This window comes from Corvus moneduloides, chromosome 1 (genome assembly GCF_009650955.1).
Source record: "Corvus moneduloides isolate bCorMon1 chromosome 1, bCorMon1.pri, whole genome shotgun sequence".
Classification (NCBI taxonomy): domain Eukaryota; kingdom Metazoa; phylum Chordata; class Aves; order Passeriformes; family Corvidae; genus Corvus; species Corvus moneduloides.
Genome location: NC_045476.1, coordinates 65,473,897 through 65,496,619, shown reverse-complemented (window position 1 = coordinate 65,496,619; position 22,723 = coordinate 65,473,897). Strand labels below are relative to the sequence as shown.

Genomic DNA, 22,723 nt, shown 5'->3' with positions numbered 1-22,723 from the left:
GTCAACTTCAGAGCCTTAACTGTCCCTCTCACCCTAACAGCTGTGGTGGTTATTCCACAGCTGTTCTTCACTATCATATGTTTCTAATATGCTTTTTTCACTGGCATCTTCTCAGCCACAGTGAGAAGCCACATCTTACATCAATCCACAAGTTCCATCTCATCCCACACAATCTCATGCTAAGGCTAGGAGAAACACATACACCACCCTATTTAATTCCTTCATCCTTTTCATTTTTTGTGAGTCAGTCACATATACAGACAAGGACTATGGAGCACACTGTGAAGTCCATCTACTTTACAGTAGCAAACATAACCAATAAACAAGTTGTACCCAAAAGGCAATCTTTATTCACATATGTGACTCTCTCCTTCTGATTCCCAGCTTTACCCCATTTTGGATATTACCCTCTCTTTAAAAGTAAATCAACATGTCTGTATCTGCCTTTTGGAAACTTCTGTGAACCATTCCCACTAGGACAAATATGAAATGCAGAGTTGTAAAGCTGTGTAAAAATCTTAAAGATCCTGAGAAACCAACAAGACAACAAAGATGCCCACTTTCATATCCACTTTTGCAGGGGATAGGAAAAAATAGACTCACCGAATGTCTGAAAAGCAGTATGAACAAATGAGAGGAAAACTAAAACTGTAGAAAAGGTCAAGTATTTCATTCTGTCTTCTTATTCACAAAGAGAAGAGATGAAATAATTGCTGCAGTAGAGGTCCTTAAAGAATCAGTTCGCACCGGCTCCTTCTCAGTTTTGGAGATTTTTAGTTGAAAGAGAAAACTGGGCTCTAAATAAGGAAATATCCTGTCACATGTGGTATTTTGAAATCTATAAGTAATTACAAAATTCAAACTTTGCATCTGAAAGTGAAGTTTCCATCCATTCAAATGCAAGTGGCAAAGTTTGAACATTCCAAGATCATTCCACTGAATTATTTTTAACTTTCTTGGTTCTGTGCTGGAATTGTAACATTCTGACCCTCAAAGACAAAGAAGCAGGGAGTGCACTTTAAATGGATGTACCTTAAATGTCATGCATATATACCTGGGAAACTCAGAGAAAAATACATGCAAATTTCTTAGCCATATAGGTCTTCACTGTTGCAAAAGATATATTGATTTCGTTTACTGCAGTGAGCAATGCTGGCTATTTCAGTGTGAAAAATTAACCCACACAGGACAATTTAATTTTACTTGGTGACTTGATAAACTGGGTATTATGTATATACTTGCCTTTTATCTATCCAGTGTATCAGCTAGTAGAACTACTGTGCTGTTATTTCATGTGAATTTATCTTAGAAGAACCAACACAAATTAGCCAAATCTTTACAAATTTTTCTGATTTTGGCAAAAAAACTGCCTTTCAAAATTATTTCATCCATTAAGTGCAAATGAATTTTACTACTTTATTCTTTCTTTGTACCAAGTGTAAATGAGACAAGGGAAGAGTAATAGTTTCAAATTTTACAAGTGAGCTTCATTCATTTATTAAGTGGAAATGAACTACAGCTATGATGCACAATCCCTTTGTTATTTTGAGAAAAAGGGAGGAAAGAAATTCAGCTGAAATTACCCTTCAAATTTTGTCTCATTTTTCTTAGCTTAATTATGAAGACAAATCTCACCATATTTTCTGCAAGAGCAAAGCATCACTTCATAAGATAGAAGAAATTCATTTGCACAATACAGTCTTTGGAGCTGTGTAATCTAAAATCTAAAAGCTGTGTAATTTAAAATAATGTTATTATGTTGGATTTTTAAATCTGTTTATTCTTTTAATTTGCTTTGCCTTTATCATTAGCCATCAAATAGCACTGAATCCAGTTCAGTATTCACAAAAAAGAAAAATATGTGTATTTTTTGTAACTTACATGAAGGGGGAAAAAGAAGTTGTAAGATTAAGAGGGCTGTCATTAAAAGTAGTTTGAGTACAAAATGCCGTTTATTCCTTATCCTCTGCAATACGTTTTGTTTAATTGCCATATCTACATCGTGTCAATCCAATGTGGTGTGACATCTCCTCTGCCGTTCTTATGCACTTTCTAAAGGTTTGTTGTTCCCAGAGACCCTTGAGATCTTTATTTCTTCAGTATGTCAGAGACAACAGAGAACTCATAGGAAACTTAAACATCTCAGTAAACCTCTAAAACATTTCACTAGCAAGGCACTGCTGTGTGCCCCGCGGTTTTACGGGCCTGTAGCATGGACACAGCGCCCAGCTATCAGTCCATTTATCAGAGAAGTGGAGGACAGTAAGCAAAGGTATCCTAAAATGAGTGATCAAGTGGAATAAAACCAGGAATGGATTGGTGACTACTTTATAGTTTATTTATGGCTTTTTTAGTCATATGCCTTGTTCATGTTTCTGCATCTCCTCCTGTCAGCCTCTCTTTTAAGGAAGAAGACACATTAGATCAACAAACCATGTATCACCTCCACATGCTAATTAAACACTGAAGTGTTATGGTGCAATATATAGATTGTTTATTGATATAGTCTCATGTTGATAATTGATAAAAAACATTCAAAGTCATAGAATAAGACTGTGTGCAAAGACTTATTTGTTTTGCAAAATCCAAGTTGAAGCCATGAACGAAGGACAAGTATTTGCATTTCACTTATAATATTATAGCAAGGAAGATATTTATGTAAAGGGTGTAAGACAAGGGCAGCAATGGGGAAGAACAATTCATGTAAATCTCTGTTTATTCCAAACACCACTTGAGTAACAGTGTGGATGCTTCAGTACAGTATGGTGAGATACTCTCAAAGTGCAGGCATTAGGGCTGAGTGCTCTACAAAGAGTGCTCAGTTTTAGTCTTGACTCTGTATGTGACACTGTCACAAATTCCTAAATAAGTGACCCATATCTTTTAAATCTAAATTCCCACTAGTTATTTTCCATGCTCACCTAATTAGCCATTTTGTACAGTACAAAGTCAATAAACACCTGAGAGTATTTATTGCAGAGCATACAGCAATAGTTCTCAATCTTTACCGAAGGAATAACTGCCAACGTAACTTCACAGTAAAAGTTACATGCACCTAATAAAGACTAAGGTTTCCTTTAGTTCAGCTATATTTTTTTTCAGCTTAACCATTTAGTTTGGCTGTGTTATCCCATCAGACAACACTGTGTTCATTTTTTTCTTTGTTGCTGGTAGTATCACTTCCATTGTCCCCTGCAGTCAGGGCATGGCTGTATTTCAGCTGTCTGCTGCCCCACCTCAGCTCTCTTCCAGTTCCACTTCCAGTTTTCATCTTGAATAAAAAATAAACCATGAAGCCCATCCCTAATAAAATGATGAGGACCAGAGTAAGTAGTATCCACATATTCAGGTGACCACTGGCTTTGTCCTTTTTGGCATCTATAAATAAATAAAAAGCAAATAGAAATGAATGAACTGTAGCAACAAATAAATATAATAATATTGAAAACTATAATATCTCTCTTAATTACTCGGGGGAAAATCTGTTATAATATCTCTGTGTCAGTCTTCCTCATAGATCTTACCATGCAAAAGGAGGATCAGAGAGGGGGTGACCAATTTACCAAAGCATTTGATTATCTTGGGGTTCCCTAAGTGTCTTGCAGATAATGATAAATTAGGCTGGGAAAGAATCACTGGTAAGTAAGTAAATTAAGCTCATATTTAAAAAATAAAACAAACAAAAAAAACCAAACCAAAAAAAAGACCCGAAATAAATAATATTAAATTCAAGCACATATCTGAAATTGTTTGGAAGGTGAAAAAAAAATCTTACCTTCCACGTTTGCAGCTGCTTTAAGAATAGCTGTCAAAGATAAAGACAAATGTTAAGACAAAATCTAAAAAGGTCACATTTTCTTCCTGACAGTTGCTTGTTAGCAAAAGGTCTGGTAACCTGCATATCATCATCACTTCTGGAAACACATCTGCTAAATTAAGAGAGCTGAAAAGGTGCAAAAGATTTTTAACCCCATATTCCCTTCAATAAAACTGCAGTGTTTTGCATATTAAAGCCTCCTTCTTGCTTCTTTTGTAATAACCAGAATATCTCCAAGCACTGGTAGTTTCTGACTGTTTTAAGTGGACTCTCTCTTCTCCCCTGATTAATTAACCTTGCCCTTTTCACCACGTCTGTTTCTCGTGGAGACTGGGAACAACTTGATCGACTGCTGAGGATATTTGAGCTTTCCTGTATCGCACACAATTCTTTTGAGACCCAGCAGGTCTTAATTTACCATAATTCATTTGCATGTGTAATTACACGTAGAGGCTCAGGCTTTCTCGTGCAGCGTTTCCCGGCTGTGCACAGAGGGCGCCATCCGCAAGGCTTTTCCCGGCGGCTGGGTGGGAGCTGCTGGGAGCTGCTGGGAGCTGCTGGGTGACGGACACGGCCAGGATGAATCTGGGAGCGTGGGATGCAGCAGGAGCCGGGCTGCTGCAGCAGAACCAGAGCAGTGCGTTGAGCTCAGGTGTGATTGCGAGCACGAAGGAAAAGCAGCTGTTAAATTTGTCCCTTGAAAGGACGCGGAGCTGGCTGTAGTGGAATAAATATCTGGTTGTGCTGGAACGCCGTTCCTCTGGAGAACCCGGTGTCAGGGAATATCCTCTGTACTTTGGCATTGCGCGTCAGGGCCGCTCAGAGTCAAACCCGTCAAATAAACTGTGTGGTGATAGAGAGTTTCTGCTTTCTGACATGTTTGGTAACAAAGAACTGTCATTCAGCAGTGTCTGCCGCCTGCAAGGTAAACTAGGCATTGTCCTAAAAGCAGAATTTTCCTTTTGAGATCATGCCTTCAACACTGGTGTGACTGCTGCTTTCCCCACCAACTGCAGGTTTGCTTTGGTGGGGAAAGGACTGAACCTCAGAAACATCCTGAACCTTGGGGTTGTGAAATAGGGCAGGAAATTGGACTTTTTTTGCAGAATTAACAGTTAAACTCCAAAATACCACATGGTTGTTTGGCTCACAATATTCTGATGTTTCTACTTCCTGACTAAAGCAGATGGTGCTCAGTTATACAGAAACAAAATATTAAAAAAAAAGGAAAAAAAAAAGCTAACCAAAACACTTCTACTCTTTTCAAAGGTCACTATGTGCTCTCTGAATCGCACTTCCGTTTCTATTTAAATAGAATTGCTTCATCCATCTCTTGCTGGAACAGCATGTATCATACTACAGCAAGACAAAGAATAGCAAATTATTGATGCCACTCTTGTTCCATAGAAAGAAAATAGGAATGTTAGTAGAAAAAAAATGGGTTTATGTTGGAGGGGAACAAAACAACAAAGGAGTTTAAATTTTTTTCAGGAATTATTTATGATTTTTACTTATTAATTGAATAGTCCTCACAGAATGTAAGAAAATCTGAGGTTATAAAGCAAGAAATCATAAACAGGGCAAACAACAAAAAAAATTGTATTATTTTTGTCTGAACATTGAAACATTTGTATCAGTCCTTTGTAATGATCATATTGTGCTATCACTACTGAAATAAAACCATAAATGGAAAGAGCAAATATTAAAGAAGTCACTTACTCTTTGGTTTCTTACAAATAAAACCCTTTTGGGAAGAGCAAGGCTGGACACTCCAGTTGCCGGTGGCCGCAGACAACTCCACGCAGAAAGCCAGCTCATCCCACGAGGGCTGCCCCTCACCCCAGTTGACAAAGTCTAAGGCACTGTTATCTTGCCAAAGCAGCTGCCCTGATGTTGCAAAAGTTAGTATCAATACTAATAGATCCACAGGAAAAGTTTTCACCTTAGTGAATATTAACATAATATTATTTTGTTCAGCCTAATAAGGCAATATTACTTTCTTCAAAAATTCCACCTGTTGTTGTTTTTGTTACATTTTATCTCATTTGATTCTTGTCTCAAAAACAATATAATTGCTTTCCCAAATTATGATTTGCAGATTTATCAGTCATTTATATTTCTCCCTATTTTTCTCTAGGATATTAAAGTTTCAAACTGAAAAAAGCTTAATTCAGACTTTTGATAAAAAATTTCTAAATTATTATTTCAGCAGCACTCAATGAAAATCAAGCAGCTTTTACTATAATACTTAAACATATGCTTAGTTAAAAATGAAAACTTTTTTTCATAGACCCTAACAAAAAAAGAATGTTTCAATGGGATCAAAATAATCTAAAATCAAACACTTTCTGACTGCTTTTAGTCTGGTAACAGTGTTTTCTTCCAGATGCATGTTTTCTTCTGCATGCTTTAGCAAGCAGCCTAATTTTTTCCATACAGAGTCACAGAGGAGCTTGATGCTGTGGGCTCTGGCTGGACTCTCACAGGTCCCACATGAGTGTTCCCCAGCCATGAGAAGATGAGAGCCAGCCAGGACTTGTTCCCAACAGGAAAAGCTTTCTCAGAGACCAGGAATACGAGAGAACCTCAGAGAGGACTGAGGTCTGAACTTCTACTATACTTCAATTGGCTGCTTAAAACCTATTTATTTTATTAATTTTTTGTCCATTTAATAAAGTCTGTTTATGGTTATTTATAGAACTTAGAACAGTTACCATTTACATTTCTGTATATTCCTATCCAAAAGCCGCTTGTCTTGCTTGTGTATAAGTCTGCATGTTCTATTAAAAAGTTTGATTCAACCACATCTTCTATGGAAGTCAACACAGCACCTATAAAAAAAACAATGGAAGAACATTGGAGATATACCCAACATAGTTACAGCTTTTGAGATAGGTTAAGTTTAATAAAAAAACCTCTCCTGCTGGTAGGGAGTAAACAAGAATTTAAATAGAGACAACAAGGTAGTGTACAGCTGCAGGGGAACAGCCCGGACAATGGGAAAGGTCATCTAAAGTGAAAGACACAAAAGCACAGTGAAGATGATGACTCTTAAACACCAGACAAAGTGCACTGTATTTTCAAGTGATTGGATGTTATTTTTCATAGGAATTATGAGTGATTAATTATTTGTTCTTCATGGTTTGACAGAATAACATATAGCATGAAATATTATTGTGTAACAAACAAATTTGCAATTCAAACTGATGTATTAATTTTTCTGGCAATGGTGGTAGAGTAAGAGGGCTAAGAGGATCTAAAAAGATATGAAACAAAGGATTCCTTTCTTTTCTATTTCCTGGCCTCCTGAGACATGCATGAGACAGCCAATGACTCAGCAGCAAAGGTGAAAGAGTGCCAAAGTGCTGCTCCTATCTTGGTCAGGAACAGATGTGTCCAAAGACAGGGAGGGAAGCATTTTCCGTCCCTGGGCTCTTCAGTCTGCCAGGGAGCCTTACTGATAGAGCAAGGGCTACCAGGCAGCACATGCAACCCCTTTCGGATGACACAACCCGCATTAAAAATGAGTGATGGTTATTGCGATATTTACTTCATATTGTGTGGGGAGAGATATGGAAAAGAAGGAATAAGGCCAGAAACAAGTGGGGTTTTTAAAAATCGCATAAAATTTAAGATGTTACTAAAAGGAGAAATTTTGTGAATGAAGAAATATAACAAGAATCAAGCACAGCTGGAAAAATAAAACTAGGAAATCTGATCACCTTGAATTCAACATAATCAAAAAACACATAACAATAAAAATAAATGAGACATTTATTCCTTATTTTTCATATTTGTAGATTTTGCATTATTACTTTCCAAGATTTTTTTAAATAGTCCTATATTTGGGTAAAAATAATAATTACCTGATTGAATGCATTGAGTCACAGACTGAGCCCAGCTCATTTCATTGGCATTGAAGTTATAGCAGTGGCTTCGGAAAGGAATCCAAGATATGTGATCAGATTCAGGACATGTTCCAGTATCCTGCGGGGGATCAGAAGGAAGGACATCTAGAAGAAATGAGATATTATAGATGCTTTCATTCAGTAAGGATTACAGTTCTTCATATATGAAATCAAGTATTAAAACCACCTTTTCTTTAAAGTACTTTAAGTATTCTTTGGCACACAGTGCTAGAATTATCAGTGTCAAAGTCAGGGGTGACAGTGAGGATCAGGACTGGCCAGCCACAAGAGGATGACTCAGTGTGAACCTGTGCTCTTCTATGTTACTAACTAAATCAAACTTGTACTGTCTCAAGGATATTTGAGTGTTCAAGGATTTTTGTTCTAGTTTATTTTGTTATAACCAACAAATTTATATAAATAAAAGAAGCATTAAAAAGCAGAAAAAAAGCCTCCTAGAAAACTCCCAAACTCTCAAGAAGTTCAAGTAAGTTTTATTTTAAATGAAATATCATATAAACCCTAGTTTACTGTAGAAATCTCCTATTTAATATTTTCCTCAAGATAACAATCCTTACATAAAATTTCTGAATATCTTTATATCTGACAAAGCATGGAATAATCTGAGGCTTATTGAATATTTATGTGGTAACCCCTCATTTTCCTACAAACAATGACATTATGGAAAGAAACGGCGACATTGTCAATTAGTACATGTGTTTTTAAAACAAAAGTTGCAAATTAATAGCTATGAAATTCAGAGCATGGCCTAGAAAAGAAATTAAAAAACAACCAACCAACCAAAAAAACACAAAAACCCAACCCAACACAACCCCAAACCAAACCAAACCAAACCAAAAACAAACAAACCAAAAACCCCCTCAACCCCCCAAATAAACTCTGTATTTTCATTAGGTGTGTGTCACTAGAGCTAACAGATGTTACTCTAACACAAATGAGAAAGCAAAAAAGCTCGGTCCCATCTTGAGGTTTGCCTGCAACTTTTACTGTGTAGTATTTCTCAGTGCTACCCACAGAAACCCTGTGGAGTATGAATTTTTGTTTGGGCCAGTAACAGACCCTTTTTTATATGATAAAACTCTTTCTCCTTTATCCACATTTTGGAATCTAATAGTAATGAAGTAACAACCAGTGTAGGAATGATGTGTATATGTCAAAGAAAAAAAATCTGTTTTATACTCAGTGGATTTCATCAATTACAGACCTTCGCATAAAACCCCCATCAGCAGAACCAGTTTTACACTCTAGACTCAATGTGAAATGTCTAATGTTCCCACAATCTCTGTGATCTGTCTGCCTGCTCCCATGGCAGCTATCACTCCAGCCCACTAAAATGGAAGGATCTTGGCTGGTGAATGTCAACTCCATCAAAGTAAAACATCTGAATGCAAAATACAGGTATTGACATTACATACTCAGGCTTATTCCTCAATATATACTTAGACATTTGCAATTCAGTCAAAACAGATAAAGCAAGGTTTCTGCCATAAAACCAAAAGTCATTGCCATTGCTTACCCTCAGATTCTTTGCAGACAGGAAGATGTTTTTCATTACAAGGTGCTGTTTTCCAGCTCCCAGAGAGTGCTAGATAGACACAGGCTCTTTTCTGTCTTGGTTCTCCATAGTCCCACTTTGAAAAACTTATTTTCCTTTTATCGGTCCATCTATAATATCCATAATTCTAAAATTGAAACAGACATTTAACATAACAGTTCTACACTCTCATTTGATGTTTCAGATAAATGCAGTTATACAGAAGCACATTTTCAAAGTGATACAGGCAGCTCAGTTTGTACTGTGCTAGTACTGTTAAAATACTGGTTGAATCAGGACTCAGCGACATATAAACAAGACACAGCAGTATGGCTCGCATGCTGGAACAGCCCATGGAAGTGTTTAGAAGGCTAAATAATGCTCCCTGGGGACTCAGTCCGTTGTTGGGCAACGTTGTGAGGTGGAATTCCCATCCCAGAGGAGTCAGATTTCCATGAAGAGCAGCAAGACCATAGGAACATGAAACCTGTGGAAAGCTTGGGTGGAAATGGGTCTCAGAGTTGGCAACCAAACAAGGACTCTAAGCTCCAGCAGTTTTGAGGAGAAACATTTAGGAGTAAACTGCAGCTATCACTATGAGATACCTGAGAAAATTATTACTTTTTAAGAAGAAAATGAGAAATACGCTGAGCAGGACTTCTTGAGTCTTTGTTTAGTCTTCCCTCCTCCCCTTTTTTCTTTTCCAGGAAGAATCAGAAGAATTACAAGGAAAAGCACACAGACACAGACAATATATTGCTGCCAATAAGAAGAGGGGGATAAGATGTGGTCTCACTCCAGTGTATAGCTGTGTCAAGAGAGGCGCCAGGTACACAAGGTCATACTGAGCTTGGCATCATCAGGGCAAGATCAGTCACTTCCTGGGGAACAGGCGGAACCACAAAGCTTCACTCTGCAAAGTCACGGATGGCTCATTTATGAGTACCAGAGGAATGTCTGGTGATTCAAACTTGGTCAAAATGGAATTTTAGCTGCTTTGTAAATCATACTTCTGTGACTGTAAAAACAACCAACTTTGATATCAAGTGGACTTAACACTATTATTTTGGTTTGGGCAGAGATGCCCTGTGGACTTGTGCAAGTGGAAGGATTTATTTTAAGGTTGGTGACTACCCATCACTTATGTGAGCATTTGGTCTGGTGGGGGGACACATACTGTTAGAATAGTGGAAATACGTATTGTTCAGCAACAAATTCATTGTTTCAGACAATGTAGCCTTCTGAGGGGCTTTATCAGAGTGTTGCTGCATCATATAACTGGAAATGCTATTTTTACACAATATTTATTACAAGTATCCCTAGGTATACTGAATTTCAGACATGTTTTGCTATGTTATATATTAGAGTGGAATGACAACTAGTAAAAACAATGAATGGTTAAGATGATTATGACAGATGCAAAAGCTTTGTTATTATCAAGAGGTTTTAGTCAGATCAAAGAACAATGCAATAGAAACATGATAGTTAAGTGCATTTAGCAACTGCATATTCACTAGGGAAGCTGAAGCTCAATTTGTCACTCAGTCACAGAGCTAATAAGACTGATTCTCACTCAGGTGTTCCCTTACAAAGTGGTGGAACTTGATTTCAGTATTCACTACTTCTGGTACAGTATAACTTTTACTGATTTTAATCTTTGGGACCTAGCAGGTGTAACAAAGAGTGTATCCTCAAAGGTGTGTGGTTTGGCCTATAATCCCTTCTGAACCAAAATGTAATGGAAAAGCTACAGCTGCCAATGATCAAGAGGCACTAGCCCTACTGACCATCTTGGATCCTTTGAGTAGGGGTCACCTGACCTAAAAATGGCCATCTGAAAGTTTACCAGATGTTTTTACCTAGGTGTCCAAGATTCCCACAGAACTAGTAAAGAGAGTCCAGCACCGCCAAAGGTTCTCATCCTTCTCCATTGCCTAAAATGGAGTTTAATGATTTAAGATAGATGAAGTCAAAAGATGTGAGACTGTCCACCAGTCCTAGGTTTCTAAATCTGTTCATGCTACAATTCTTCTGCTAATAATAACAACATTTAACTTTACGAAATATTAATTTATTAATCTTACCACATTGCTGTTGAGCCCAATCCATAAGGGCTCTTCATATTGCACTGCCCGCAGCAGCAAGAATATATTACTGTAATAATCAAAAATGCTGGCAAGCTCTGAAGATTTCTCCTTGCATGCTTTTCTTGCTTCTTCCCAATCCATTTTATAAGGAATGATTAAATAGCTGCTGTTACCATAATGGACAAAATCAGAATCTGGACCACTTGTGGGATGAAACAGTTCAGGCTCTGTAGGAAAGAGGTACAAATTTGAGAGGAAGAGGAGAAAACAGTGAAAAATTACTAGGTACTGGATAGCAATATTGCTTTTGAGTAACAGATGAATATGGTGTGCCAGCACAAGCATCAAGTAACAGCATTTCTCACACAAAACCAAAGAGAATTATTTTAATGGCAATTTGGAATTATTTTAAACTATGGTGTAAAAACACATACAGGGATTAGAGAGAGGCAGAGAATGAGCTGTGTGTACCTATAAACATACACTGACCAGATGAAATGATGTGAATACTGGTTTCACCATGATCCTCCCCCAGAGCTCTCCATGTCCCCCCACCTCAGTGCAGGTGAACTTCTTCCCAGGCACGAGCACAGGACTATCTCCATACTGCTTCAGTCTCAAAATAATTTTTTTCTAAGCAAAGTTTGTGGCCCTGCTGCTACATCTTTCCCTTGTAGAATGAAGTGAAAAAGGAAACTTTATTTGTACCTTAAATTATATATGCAGAAGTAGAAGGCAAAGGCCTAGAATTAGTGATGGGGACAGAAGAAAAGACATAAACTGGCTTTGTGTTCAGTCACTGTTGAGGATGCCCTGGCAATTTTTTTTGCTAGTGTCACCCTCATGCAGCTTTCTGCCCTTGCATGGGACAGAGCTGTGAATCATCTGACCCAGCTGTGGCTTCTTCCTCTATTTTAACTTGCTGCTCAGCACTTCCCTGTTTTTGTTCCTGCAGACTCTGCAGTGTAGCTCTGCTCCGGATGTGTCTCCCACCCTAAGGCTTCGTGAAGAAAACTGGAACTTTTTCCCTTCTGAGTATTGCTGTTCTTGTGTTAGGAAGGCCTTTCTAGAGACTGATGAGCAAACTAATCAGTTTAATTGGCCTCAGTTAACCCCCAGTTGGAGGTCACTGAGGGATTTGTCTTTTTGTTTTGTATTTGCAAAATAACTGGATTCAGGCTCCTAGATCTACGATAATTGGGTAAAGCACAGATGACTAAACTTTTCTGTTAATAGAGAAAACAGCATTTTGAAGGCATAGCCCTTCTAGGAACCTGGTTTGGGCACTTTTCTTATGATGAAGATGGTGAATTCTGTCTTCAAAGTGTCTACATGCCATGTGCAAGCATCTGATTAAGTGTAGATGTCTGCAGGATAGGCAATGTTGGCTTTTCTGAGTGGTGGTGGGTGTGCTGATGGGGAGAAGTCGTAAAGCAAAATATTTTCTATAGTCCTTTATCCCAGAGTGCCTTTTTGTCTACTTTCCTGAGCCAGGAAAGTAGCCCTTCTTCTCTCACCCTGCCTGCTATAGCCACAGCTGTGCACTTACAACTGAGGACTTAAATGGTTGGATTTTTCAGTAAGTGTTTTGCAACAAAAAAAGTGAAAAATAAAACTTACCACTGTCCATCTGGCAAATATAGCTTTTTTTATGCTGGCAGTCAGTATTTTGCCATAATCCTGCATCATCTACAGATCTTTTTGTCATTTCAATACAATCAGTCTAGCGCAAGAATAAAAAATAAAATTTTTGCTGATAAAGTGCAAAATTCCAAGCAAAATAACAGAAATAGGTATGAGGACAAAAAGCTAATAGCTTTCTTTTCTAATTTTCTGGCTCTTCTTTTCATGTATTGCTTGTTGGAAATTAAATGCATTATATTATATATCTTAAGCAAATGTACTTTCATTGGCAGATTGCTGCAAGAACTTCTGTCAGTTTATTAAAATTCCTTGGAATGCATTGAAGTTATTTTTACTATGTAGTTAATGGTAATCTGTACTGAATTTGTTGAAGTTTCATTTGGATTCTCATCATGCAAGGAAAAACTATAAACCAGAATAAAAATCACAACTAATAACACTGAATATTTTCAGTAAAATATAATAATTATAAAAAGTGTAATTATTTCTAGTGGTAAAGATAGTAAAGCATTCCTTTTCTGCAGTTCTAGACTTTGACAAAGGAATGAGATTAAGCCTAGACTCTAAACAGGTCTATTAATTCCTGAGTACAGCTTTAAAAATTTGATCTTTGAAATATTCAGTTGCCTTCTGCTTTAAGCAATTGAAAATAAGATCTTATCTGAGACAGAAGTTAGGCTGGGTACTCGAACCTTGAGTATGTTATTTATGTTATGCATTTTCTGATTTATTTCTCTTTACCTGTATTGTAATATACTTCCAGTCAACCCTTGTGAATTTATCTCTGAATGGGAATCCTCGTGCCCACTTTGAATAGTCAAAAACGCTTCCATCTGTCCATAGATATGTATCCTCACTGTTAATATCATTCAGCCCAATCCATGTTCCACTGGCAACATCGTTTAGGTGGAAGGTGAGGAAGGCTAATAGAAAATAGATTAAAAAAATAAAACAAAAATACCTGAGGATTTTCGTCTCTTCAAATTCAATGTAAATCAAATTACAAATAAAACAACCAATCATCTTCTAAATATATTGGAAATACCAACTTCAGTATTGTTTGGCTATGAGCTAATGGTAAAAGAGAAAAATTACAATGGGTAATCAAACTGAAGCAGTTTGATTTCAGGGAAAAAAAAGAGGGAAAAAAGGAAAACATTTTTGATTTAAATTATTTAGGCTGCATGGAAATATTATAGAAATCAGGGCCAAAAGTGACTTCAAAAGTATTGTCTTTCCCAAGGGAGCATCACCTGCAGATATGTAATTTCTGGTGGATGTTTGTTTAATGTCTAGCTTGAATATCTGTGAGCATTTCATGACTATAAACTATTACAATTTATCCCATCTTCCAAGGCCATGGGGAACAAAATATTCTGTTCCTTCCACATAAGATGTTTGCCAAAACTTGGGAAGTGTCATAATATCTCACTCCAGCCTTCCCTCTGGATCAAACACCTCCTGGTCTTCCCTCATAGATGATGCAATTTAGATCTGGGGGTCGGTTCACCCTCATCCTTAGATGGTGACGTGTGGTTTCATACATAGGGCTGTAAGGCTCAGATGTCATACCTTGCACTTGATCACTGTGTATAGAGGCCAAATTTCCCCCTAATTCTCTACAAACACTTCTTGCTGAGTGCCAAGTTAGTTTCTCATCTTCTCTGGATCCAAATATTTTATAACACTGTGGAGAGAGTAAAGAATTAGACAGACTTTCAGGTGGCAAAGAATATTAAAACCATTGATCTGGATTAATTCCGTGCTAGTCCCCGCATGCAAAGAGCTGCAGATGAGGTATCTGATGAAACACAAAACTGTCAGCCTGAAAGAAGGAGATCCAGCCAACCCCAGAGATACGTGCACAGTACTTAAAAACCTGTGGGGTCACTGCTGGGAAAGAGCTGACAACTGCCAAAGCTTTTGAGGAATTAAATTACTGAAAAGTAGAATTTTTGGGGGACTGGAACTATCTCCTGATTGTGAACCTAATTTGAAGCAGGTAATAATCTCTCAGGTCAAGTTTTTTCAATTAAATACCACAGATGGAGAGCTCATATGAGAACTCACATGAGTGGAACAGCATCGGGAACAAGTGCCCTTTTGTATGGAGGTTTTTCGTAAATACCAGTGTAAAATATTTTTTGTGTGGTTGTGTATCTTCTGTGGGACAGAAGACATGGCTCCTCTCTCTTCATGCCCTTTGAATGCATAAAAACTTTTCCTATTGATTGCATTGTGGAATTGATTTGTGGTTTTCCTCTATTAGTCTGTTTGTTGGGGTTTTTTAAAAACTCGTATGTCCAGGTTTTTTTGCTTAACTTAGCAGAAAGCAATGCTTGGTTTTCTTTTATATTTGATTTGACATCTATTGCTGTTCGTGTTACTCAGCTTAAGATGAGTTGCTGTGATAGCTGATTACTTATGAAAAGTGTGACCTTTCGTTTTTTCATCTGTCTTACTCAGAGAAACAGGGTTACACTTACAGATAAGGATAATGTATCAGGATTTCTAAGTATGCCTAAAATAAGCAGGAATATCTAGAAACTGGGAAAGTAACTATGGCTAAAGGCACAGAGACATTTATAAAAATTATAACTTCAAACATAAAAATCACCTTCTTTTGAGATTTAGTTACAAATTTGCCAACCTGAAAATTCACTGCACTGCTAACTAGGATACCACTTAGTAAACTGGTGTATAGAGGAATTTATTTAATGAGATAAAAGGATAGTTGTTTTCTTCACCTATAGCAAATCTGCTAAATATGGCTGAGATTTATTACTGTACCTTATTGTTAAACAAAAGCCAGGTTTCAGGACATCCTCCCAGAGGTGGAAGTACAGTAGGAGCAAATCCTGAGTAAGTTGAATTGTGCCTTTCACAGATAAAGGCATTTTTCACAGCACAACTTATGTCTTTCCAAAAGCCTGTAAAGAAGTGGAATACATAAAATCACTGAAAATATTACAGAATACAGGAAAACTTGTACAACCACTGGAGCAGTCAGGCCCAGATGGCATTCATAAAGCACAAATGAAACACATTTACCTAAATACACTCCTCCTTCCTTTACAATATGCTTCTTTCCTAAAAGTGATAGCACTGTTTCAAACTTGAGCATGTTAAGAAAAAATGTCAGTATTATTGAACTACCTCTTTGTGGGGTAGCTTCAAATTTAAGTCTGTACCAAACGTTTTGGATTTTGATGCTAAATTTTACCCAAATATTTCTTGTTGCTATTTTACTCACCAAAATCCTCTGACATTATCACACAGTTTTCATCATTATTTGCAAAATTGGGTTCATTTGGAGCCCAGGCAACATAATTCACTGGGGTGTCATCCAGCCATCTGGAAGAAACAAGGGGACAGTGTCTGCCAGACAGACATCTCAGCAATCAGCCAGTCACAAGGTCTGTTTGGGCAGAGGGCTGCACAAGATATTAGCAGTGACCAGAGGGCAAAGGCTCTACATATCCTGCAGAGGACACAGCCACAGCATTACTGCTGCTCTCATCTGTTTAGTACTACCATATTCCAGGCAGTGTATGGACATCCTTTAAATCCCAGAAAGATGTCCTGCTGAAAGTCTTCTATAAACAGATTGTTAAAACAAGTTTCCTGACAGAAATTTCAGAAAGCTGTTGGGTGAGACACTGCTTATGCTTCTTGCTTCCAGCTCACATAACTTGAACCACTTGGGGTTAATTTGATTTAACGCTTTCACACACATTTTATCAAAACCTCCTGGCCCTTTTCTGTAGCCATTGGAGATCTGGTCAGAGTAAATCTCACCCTTAGGTTGATGTCAAAAGTGGATCAGGTAAATAATATCCTAAAATTAGCTGCTTCCTTTCACTGTTTATGCAGGGTTGCAGTTCTCAGTGTAAGACATAAAGTGAGCTGCATCTTAGCCATTAATTTTTATTGGGTTTTCTCTCCCAAATTTGGAAGGAAAATGCATTTCTCTGCTTAAATATAGAAGAATGTAACACTTCTGATGTGAGACAGCTCCTGAAAACTATCCAGAAGTCAGTTGCCCAACAAGTTTCATTTAACTTGTAAGACGAAAGTGCACACAGAAGTGCTCCCTAGAGCGAGATGAAATTACCATCATTTGTTGTCCATTACATTTTCCTTTACTCACCTGAATCTCTGATCAAAGCTGACAACTAAGCCAATGAAATATGATTTTCCTCTGTGTTTTGTGTACATCTAAAATAAAAGTAATTAATAGTTAAGCAATAAACTGTTCCTCAATGTCAAGCAAAAATCTGAAAGCCAATTAACCATGCCTGTGATTTTTTTCCCCTTTTTTTTTAGAATTTGAGCCTCATATAAGGAAACTGTAGGTTCAGACTCAGGTTTCAAGCAAGCAACAGGTATATGTGGAACATCCTGGAGTGAAGAGCCCTCTGTACAGGAAAGCAATTGTCACTGTGCTGAGCACTGCATATATTAGAAGAGATGAGCAACCCGGGCCAGAACTATCCTTCTCTGCACCTTTAATATTTGCATGCCATTTTCCTCTACCTATTAAAAACAATGCCTTTTTTTACAGGTCCTAAACAAATCTATTGCTCTATAAATAAGTAATGTAGGAAAATAGCTCAGGACTCCAGCCTTGCTAAATATTTAGTATGTTCCCTTTATTTTATCATCTGGTCTGCTTCAAAATGCAACTATAATTAATAGGCTTTCCGCTTACATATTGCCATAGAAATCGTCTTTTGCTTTCTTTCTCAATGACAACAAGATCTGCAAAGTTCTTCTGACAAATTCTCCGTGCTTCTGCCATATGGACATGTTCTTTGCTGAAATAGTACTGCTTATTTTCATATATAATCCATCCATCACTGGTGAGTTGATAGTCTGAAAGATAAAGAATCATATATAATATTTTCCTATCTGGTCTGTACAAAGTCTGAAAACTGTACAGTAATCTTTGTGAAAGAGAAAAGAAACCTACCAAGTCTGTAGTTTGCTTCAGGCTTTACCAGTGTACCTGTAAAATAAAAGATTGTAGTAAGCAACATCCTAAATAAAATAAAAAATTTCAGAGAGATTTGCTTTATGTAGTTTCACGTGCTTTGTAAAATAGAGGGAAAAACCAAACCCATCAAGCAAACTATGAATTAGCTAATGCATTTTCAATAATTTAGAGCATGTACTGCCATATTAAATTATGTATATAATTTAGAAACATTTAGCTAATGAAAAATATGTACTTTACAGTAACATATCTCCAAAAGAACTGTATCAAAAAATCCAGGATTCACAGTAAACTTGTAGTAGGTTAAACAAATATTACTTTGAAAATTTATTTCAGTATTTTCACTTGACATGCTATGATTAATCTTTTTAATATTCTTGGGACTAGAGCCAAATAACATAATCCAATATAGTAAATTCTAAATCTTGCCTGCATAGTAGTAGACTACCCACAAGTACTGAAAACTTAATGCTGTTTTATTGTTAATATCAGGCATAACTTCCAGTGCCTCAATGAATTCTTGCTTTCCTGATGACTTGATGTCTACTAGGACAGTCTGTTTTTAAGAGTCATGGAGAGCCAATAGATATTGAACCCAAGTTTCTGGTTACAGGCTGGACCAGGAGGAAGCAAATTAGCTGTTGCTATTCCCAGAGCCAGCTATAGCCTCTCAAAGGAAGTTCTGCTTTCATAGGAATGCCTGTTATTTTGTACTTCTGGACTACTAATTCTGTTGCTTGCTCCATTTCTACTGTGGTTTCATGGCAAGAAACACAGTGTTATAGAAATGACAGAAATAATTTGATGAGAAATAATTTGATGAGAAATAAGCAAAAAAAAAAAAGAAAAATCAAGTCAAATTATTTTGGGGTCTTTTAAACGCTTTCTTCTTAATTATTGAGAGAACAATAGAACTAAAATTATTTCAATATCTTCATCATTAATTTATATACTTCTGGTCATTTTGATTTTATTGTTCAATGCTAACATAACTGTAACATTCATTGTTTTCGAACAGCTGGAATATCTTTTGTAAATGTGTGTCTTAAGTGAACATAAGGTAATTCACTTCTGAGCATGTCTTCTCTCACATTGATCATCACAAAATCTAGATTCACAAGATCAATTTCTTGAATTTTTCTTGCTTTTGAAAGTTCATCTAGGATCAAGATAAGCTGATCAGAGTCTTTGTGTTGTGTTTTCTGAACTTCTGAGTAATCTCACCAAGAGCAGAGAGCCACATCTGTCCAAAGCAGCATGCTCAGTGTGCCCAAAAGGGCTGCACAGGATGTGCTGCTTCGAGCTGGTGTGCAGAAATCAGAGCTTGGATGCTGTGTTTGTGTGACTAATCTACCAAAAGTGATTCTTCCTTTCTGGTTAAGCAATTTTTCAATGTTACCATGGTGCCTCATTCACCCTTCAAGGGTTTTGTTGGCAGAGTCATCAAATATTAGATACACTCAGTGTTTTTATATAACTGCTTATCCCTTCCCCTCCCTATTGTGCACCCTAGTAGTTCCCAGTGTGCATCCAACTTTCTTCTCATTTCAAGAAGGTTTTAAAAATCTCCTTCTCCATGGAGATGCATACAAACTGTTTACAACCAGGAAGCAGGGATGTAGAAGTAGGACTGAGTATGCAAAACAAGTTCTTTCACTATCAGCTCTCACTTGAGGTCTGCAGCCCAAGCAGACCCCATTTTCATCTCCTGCTGGTGGGCACCCCAACATCTGTCAGGTCCATTTTGTGGGCCTGGCACCAAGTGTAGGAGTCTTGGCATTAGGACCCTGCTTCCCAGGCAAAGCTGGTGGATGCAGGAGTTCACCAAGGTTACGCCAGCCTCCATTTTTGATTATATTAGGTTTTCAGAATTGCTGGTTCCTATAGCAACTGATCCCTCTCTTGGTTCCCATTACTTGTCTCACAGTGGGAAGCCAAGCTCTTGTCCCTTTTGTAGGAAGAATTCTCTTGTCCGACATCTACGGCTATCCTGGGTAAGCCTGAAGCAGACAGAAATAGAGAGAGGAGATGAAAGGAGAGGGAAATAAGTACCTTTGCTTTGCAAATTTATTCAACCCATGGCAGAAAGAGATAAAACTAGAGATGAAGTAGTAGGGACACTAACATCCTGCATCCAAGGACAAGAGAAATATCTCAATTCATTCTTCTTGGTTTATGTGTTGCCTTCACTGCAACTGGTTTTAAAATGAACAATTCCCAGTATCTTTCTTACGTTCAATTTGTTTAAATCCATAAAATTTGCTTTTTAAACTTGGGTTTATTGCTCCAATTAAATGGGGAAGTAATAATACCTTTTTTTGTTTCACAAATCCAATTAAGTAAATGTTCACACCGCAAGTCGTTCCAGCGCATTTGGGGTGATCTATTAAGCATAACACAATGCTCAAGTTCACCATGGTTGTTGGGTTCATTTTCATCCCAGTTCTCATAAATTACCTGTGTTGGAAATACATATAAATTACTGAGTGATTCAACCTGAATAAAAGTAATTGAGATTGCCATGGTGACACAACTTCAGTATCTCATTGTCTCAAGTACCTTTTTTACCAGATCAGTAGGAGTTCAAACAGACCAGAGAGGGCTGTGAAAGTCATGCTGGTCAGGTTACTTCCCCACCACTCCCTGAAGAAGGTGCAGAGACTACATAGTATAGAAAACCTTGTATTTGATGAAAGAAAAACTGATGGGCAGAGGGAGTCACATTTATCTTGTTTTGTGAAAATTGTTGGCTGGGCTTCCCTGTACTGCCATACAGTAGTGCCCGTTTTGGGGTGCTCTGTGTAGGAGCACAGACTGCCAAAGGTGGGGTATGACATGGTACCAGGGATGAAACAGAGGCAATGCTGTGCTAAGACAGTGCACTGCAGCTATTCAGCTACTGGATAAAGGGCTGCCATGCACCTGAGGAAAGTTTAATGGGGAAACCATATTTTTACTAGAAAATGGACACATCGTGAACCAGCCATAAAATAGAAAATCCAGAGCACGAAAGACAGAAGGACTTGAGCATGTACACAGGGGAAAAAGTCCATGGGAAGGTTGTGAGAAAGGAACAAGCAGCATTGGGGAGGATGTGAATGAGGAACAAGCAAAGCAGGAAAAGGATAAGAAAATGCAAACTGAAGGTCAGTTGTGACATACATGAGGGACGATGTGACACACATACACGAGCCAATCATAAAGCATAAAGTTGCATATGCAAATAGGCCTTAACCAATAATAATTATTCACGATCGTGTGTGGGAAAAGCAAGAATTGTATATTGGGGACAGTAGTTTATCAATAAAATGGCTTCTGCTTGATTCACATTGAATTGTGTAGAGACCATTGTTTCTCTCTGCAGTTTAAAGAGATTGGAAAAAAGGCATAAAAATTAAGAAATATATATATTCTGAAAGACAGAAGGTCAATTAATATCCAGCAAATAAATACTCACAGGGGAGCCATCGATCCAGGCAAATCCTTCATCAGGATTTAAGAGAAACAAACCGATCCAGAAGGCCTGAGTGTTCAGTCCTTTATCCCTAAAATAATTTGTACAAGAGAGATATATGAGTGTAGAAAGAGAGGCCAGGATATAAATCCTGTAAAACATAGAAACATGCTGCTTTCTGTCACACCTGAATTGGGACCTGTGGCCCAAAGCGAAGCTCACTCCCTGCACTCTGTCAGGGGGTTTGATACTGCTCTGTGTTGGGCTAAGACTTCCCATATTTAAAAATAAGTTAAAGTGATGTGGCCCAGAGCCAGCTCAAGCTCCCATCCCTGTGGATGCAGCACAGCTCGAGGTTGTAGTATGAGTTCAAAGACAGAGGCTTTAGCAAAAATAAATCATAAATAGATGTTTATTTAACTAATAAAAAATAGCGAAAATTTATTTTCAGCTGCTTTCATTTGCTTCTTAGCCCTTCCTAAGAAGTTTATATAATAGTTCATGCTATTTACCTTTTCATGCCTATGGACCAAATGAAAGAGTCCTATTTAATTCACTGCATAACACAAAGATTTCCTTCCACAAAAATTTTATACACTAAAGCAAGAGACTTAACAGGCTAGTAAAACCACATTCAGCTGCTCACAGTACTAAAAAAAAATTTAAATTAAGAAGGGTAAGATCACAAAAACTTCTTAATATGAAAGTTTTAACTCTGTTTGAGAAAGTAAACCTCAATTCTGCAATATGGGAAACAGTTTTGGTTAAATAGCTGTATATTATGTGTCGTTGACATGTCTTGACATTATGAAATACAATCAGAATATAGGTCTAATTTGAGGGGAAAATAATGTTACAGTTTATACATCATGAGCAAGACATAGCCATCTAAAGTGCTCCCAAAGGTTAATTACGATGAATTATTCTTTGATTTCAGGAGTCTTCAGTTTATAGTCAGAAAAATTCCACTCTAAGTCCTTGAATTTTGGTTTACATTACACAGTAACTCAAGGGAATTTTTGAATGAGTTGGTTAAAGTAAGAATTGCACACAGTTACAAAATGCCAGTTAGAGCTGAGTATTTTATTTTCTCCCTTTTGGGAGAGGGACTAACATGTAAGAAATTGAGCAGATCTAGAGAACAGCCTTGCTAAAACCTGTAATGAAAATTTCAAAAATATTAAAGCCTCTTTGAAATACTAAAGTTTGGGGGTTTTTTAAGCAATATTACAGTATGTTATTTCCAGAAGAAAAATTTCCAA

At 37.4% G+C, this 22,723-nt stretch overlaps 2 protein-coding genes across 6 annotated transcripts in view; both read right to left on the bottom strand.

Annotated features, from left to right (window-relative positions):
• The window catches only part of LOC116446210 (macrophage mannose receptor 1-like), a 38,077-nt gene extending 37,291 nt beyond the window's left edge, over window positions 1-786 (bottom strand). For all 3 annotated transcript variants that reach the window (XM_032113594.1, XM_032113602.1, XM_032113611.1), the window contains exon 1: window positions 604-786. In XM_032113594.1, coding sequence (XP_031969485.1) covers window positions 604-673 — 70 coding nt within the window. In that variant the 5' untranslated portion in view covers window positions 674-786. The remainder of the gene's footprint in view (window positions 1-603) is intronic.
• Window positions 787-2,477: 1,691 nt separating this feature from the next.
• LOC116446237 (macrophage mannose receptor 1-like) overlaps window positions 2,478-22,723 on the bottom strand; it is a 33,813-nt gene continuing 13,567 nt past the window's right edge. For all 3 annotated transcript variants that reach the window (XM_032113621.1, XM_032113629.1, XM_032113640.1), the window contains 17 exons: window positions 21,465-21,552; window positions 20,320-20,464; window positions 17,984-18,019; window positions 17,723-17,886; window positions 17,162-17,229; window positions 16,265-16,365; window positions 15,802-15,941; window positions 14,584-14,698; window positions 13,753-13,934; window positions 12,988-13,090; window positions 11,365-11,594; window positions 9,263-9,428; window positions 7,684-7,830; window positions 6,532-6,648; window positions 5,537-5,704; window positions 3,776-3,805; window positions 2,478-3,378 (listed from right to left, as the gene is read on the bottom strand). In XM_032113621.1, coding sequence (XP_031969512.1) covers window positions 3,134-3,378; window positions 3,776-3,805; window positions 5,537-5,704; window positions 6,532-6,648; window positions 7,684-7,830; window positions 9,263-9,428; window positions 11,365-11,594; window positions 12,988-13,090; window positions 13,753-13,934; window positions 14,584-14,698; window positions 15,802-15,941; window positions 16,265-16,365; window positions 17,162-17,229; window positions 17,723-17,886; window positions 17,984-18,019; window positions 20,320-20,464; window positions 21,465-21,552 — 2,245 coding nt within the window. In that variant the 3' untranslated portion in view covers window positions 2,478-3,133. The remainder of the gene's footprint in view (window positions 3,379-3,775; window positions 3,806-5,536; window positions 5,705-6,531; window positions 6,649-7,683; window positions 7,831-9,262; window positions 9,429-11,364; window positions 11,595-12,987; window positions 13,091-13,752; window positions 13,935-14,583; window positions 14,699-15,801; window positions 15,942-16,264; window positions 16,366-17,161; window positions 17,230-17,722; window positions 17,887-17,983; window positions 18,020-20,319; window positions 20,465-21,464; window positions 21,553-22,723) is intronic.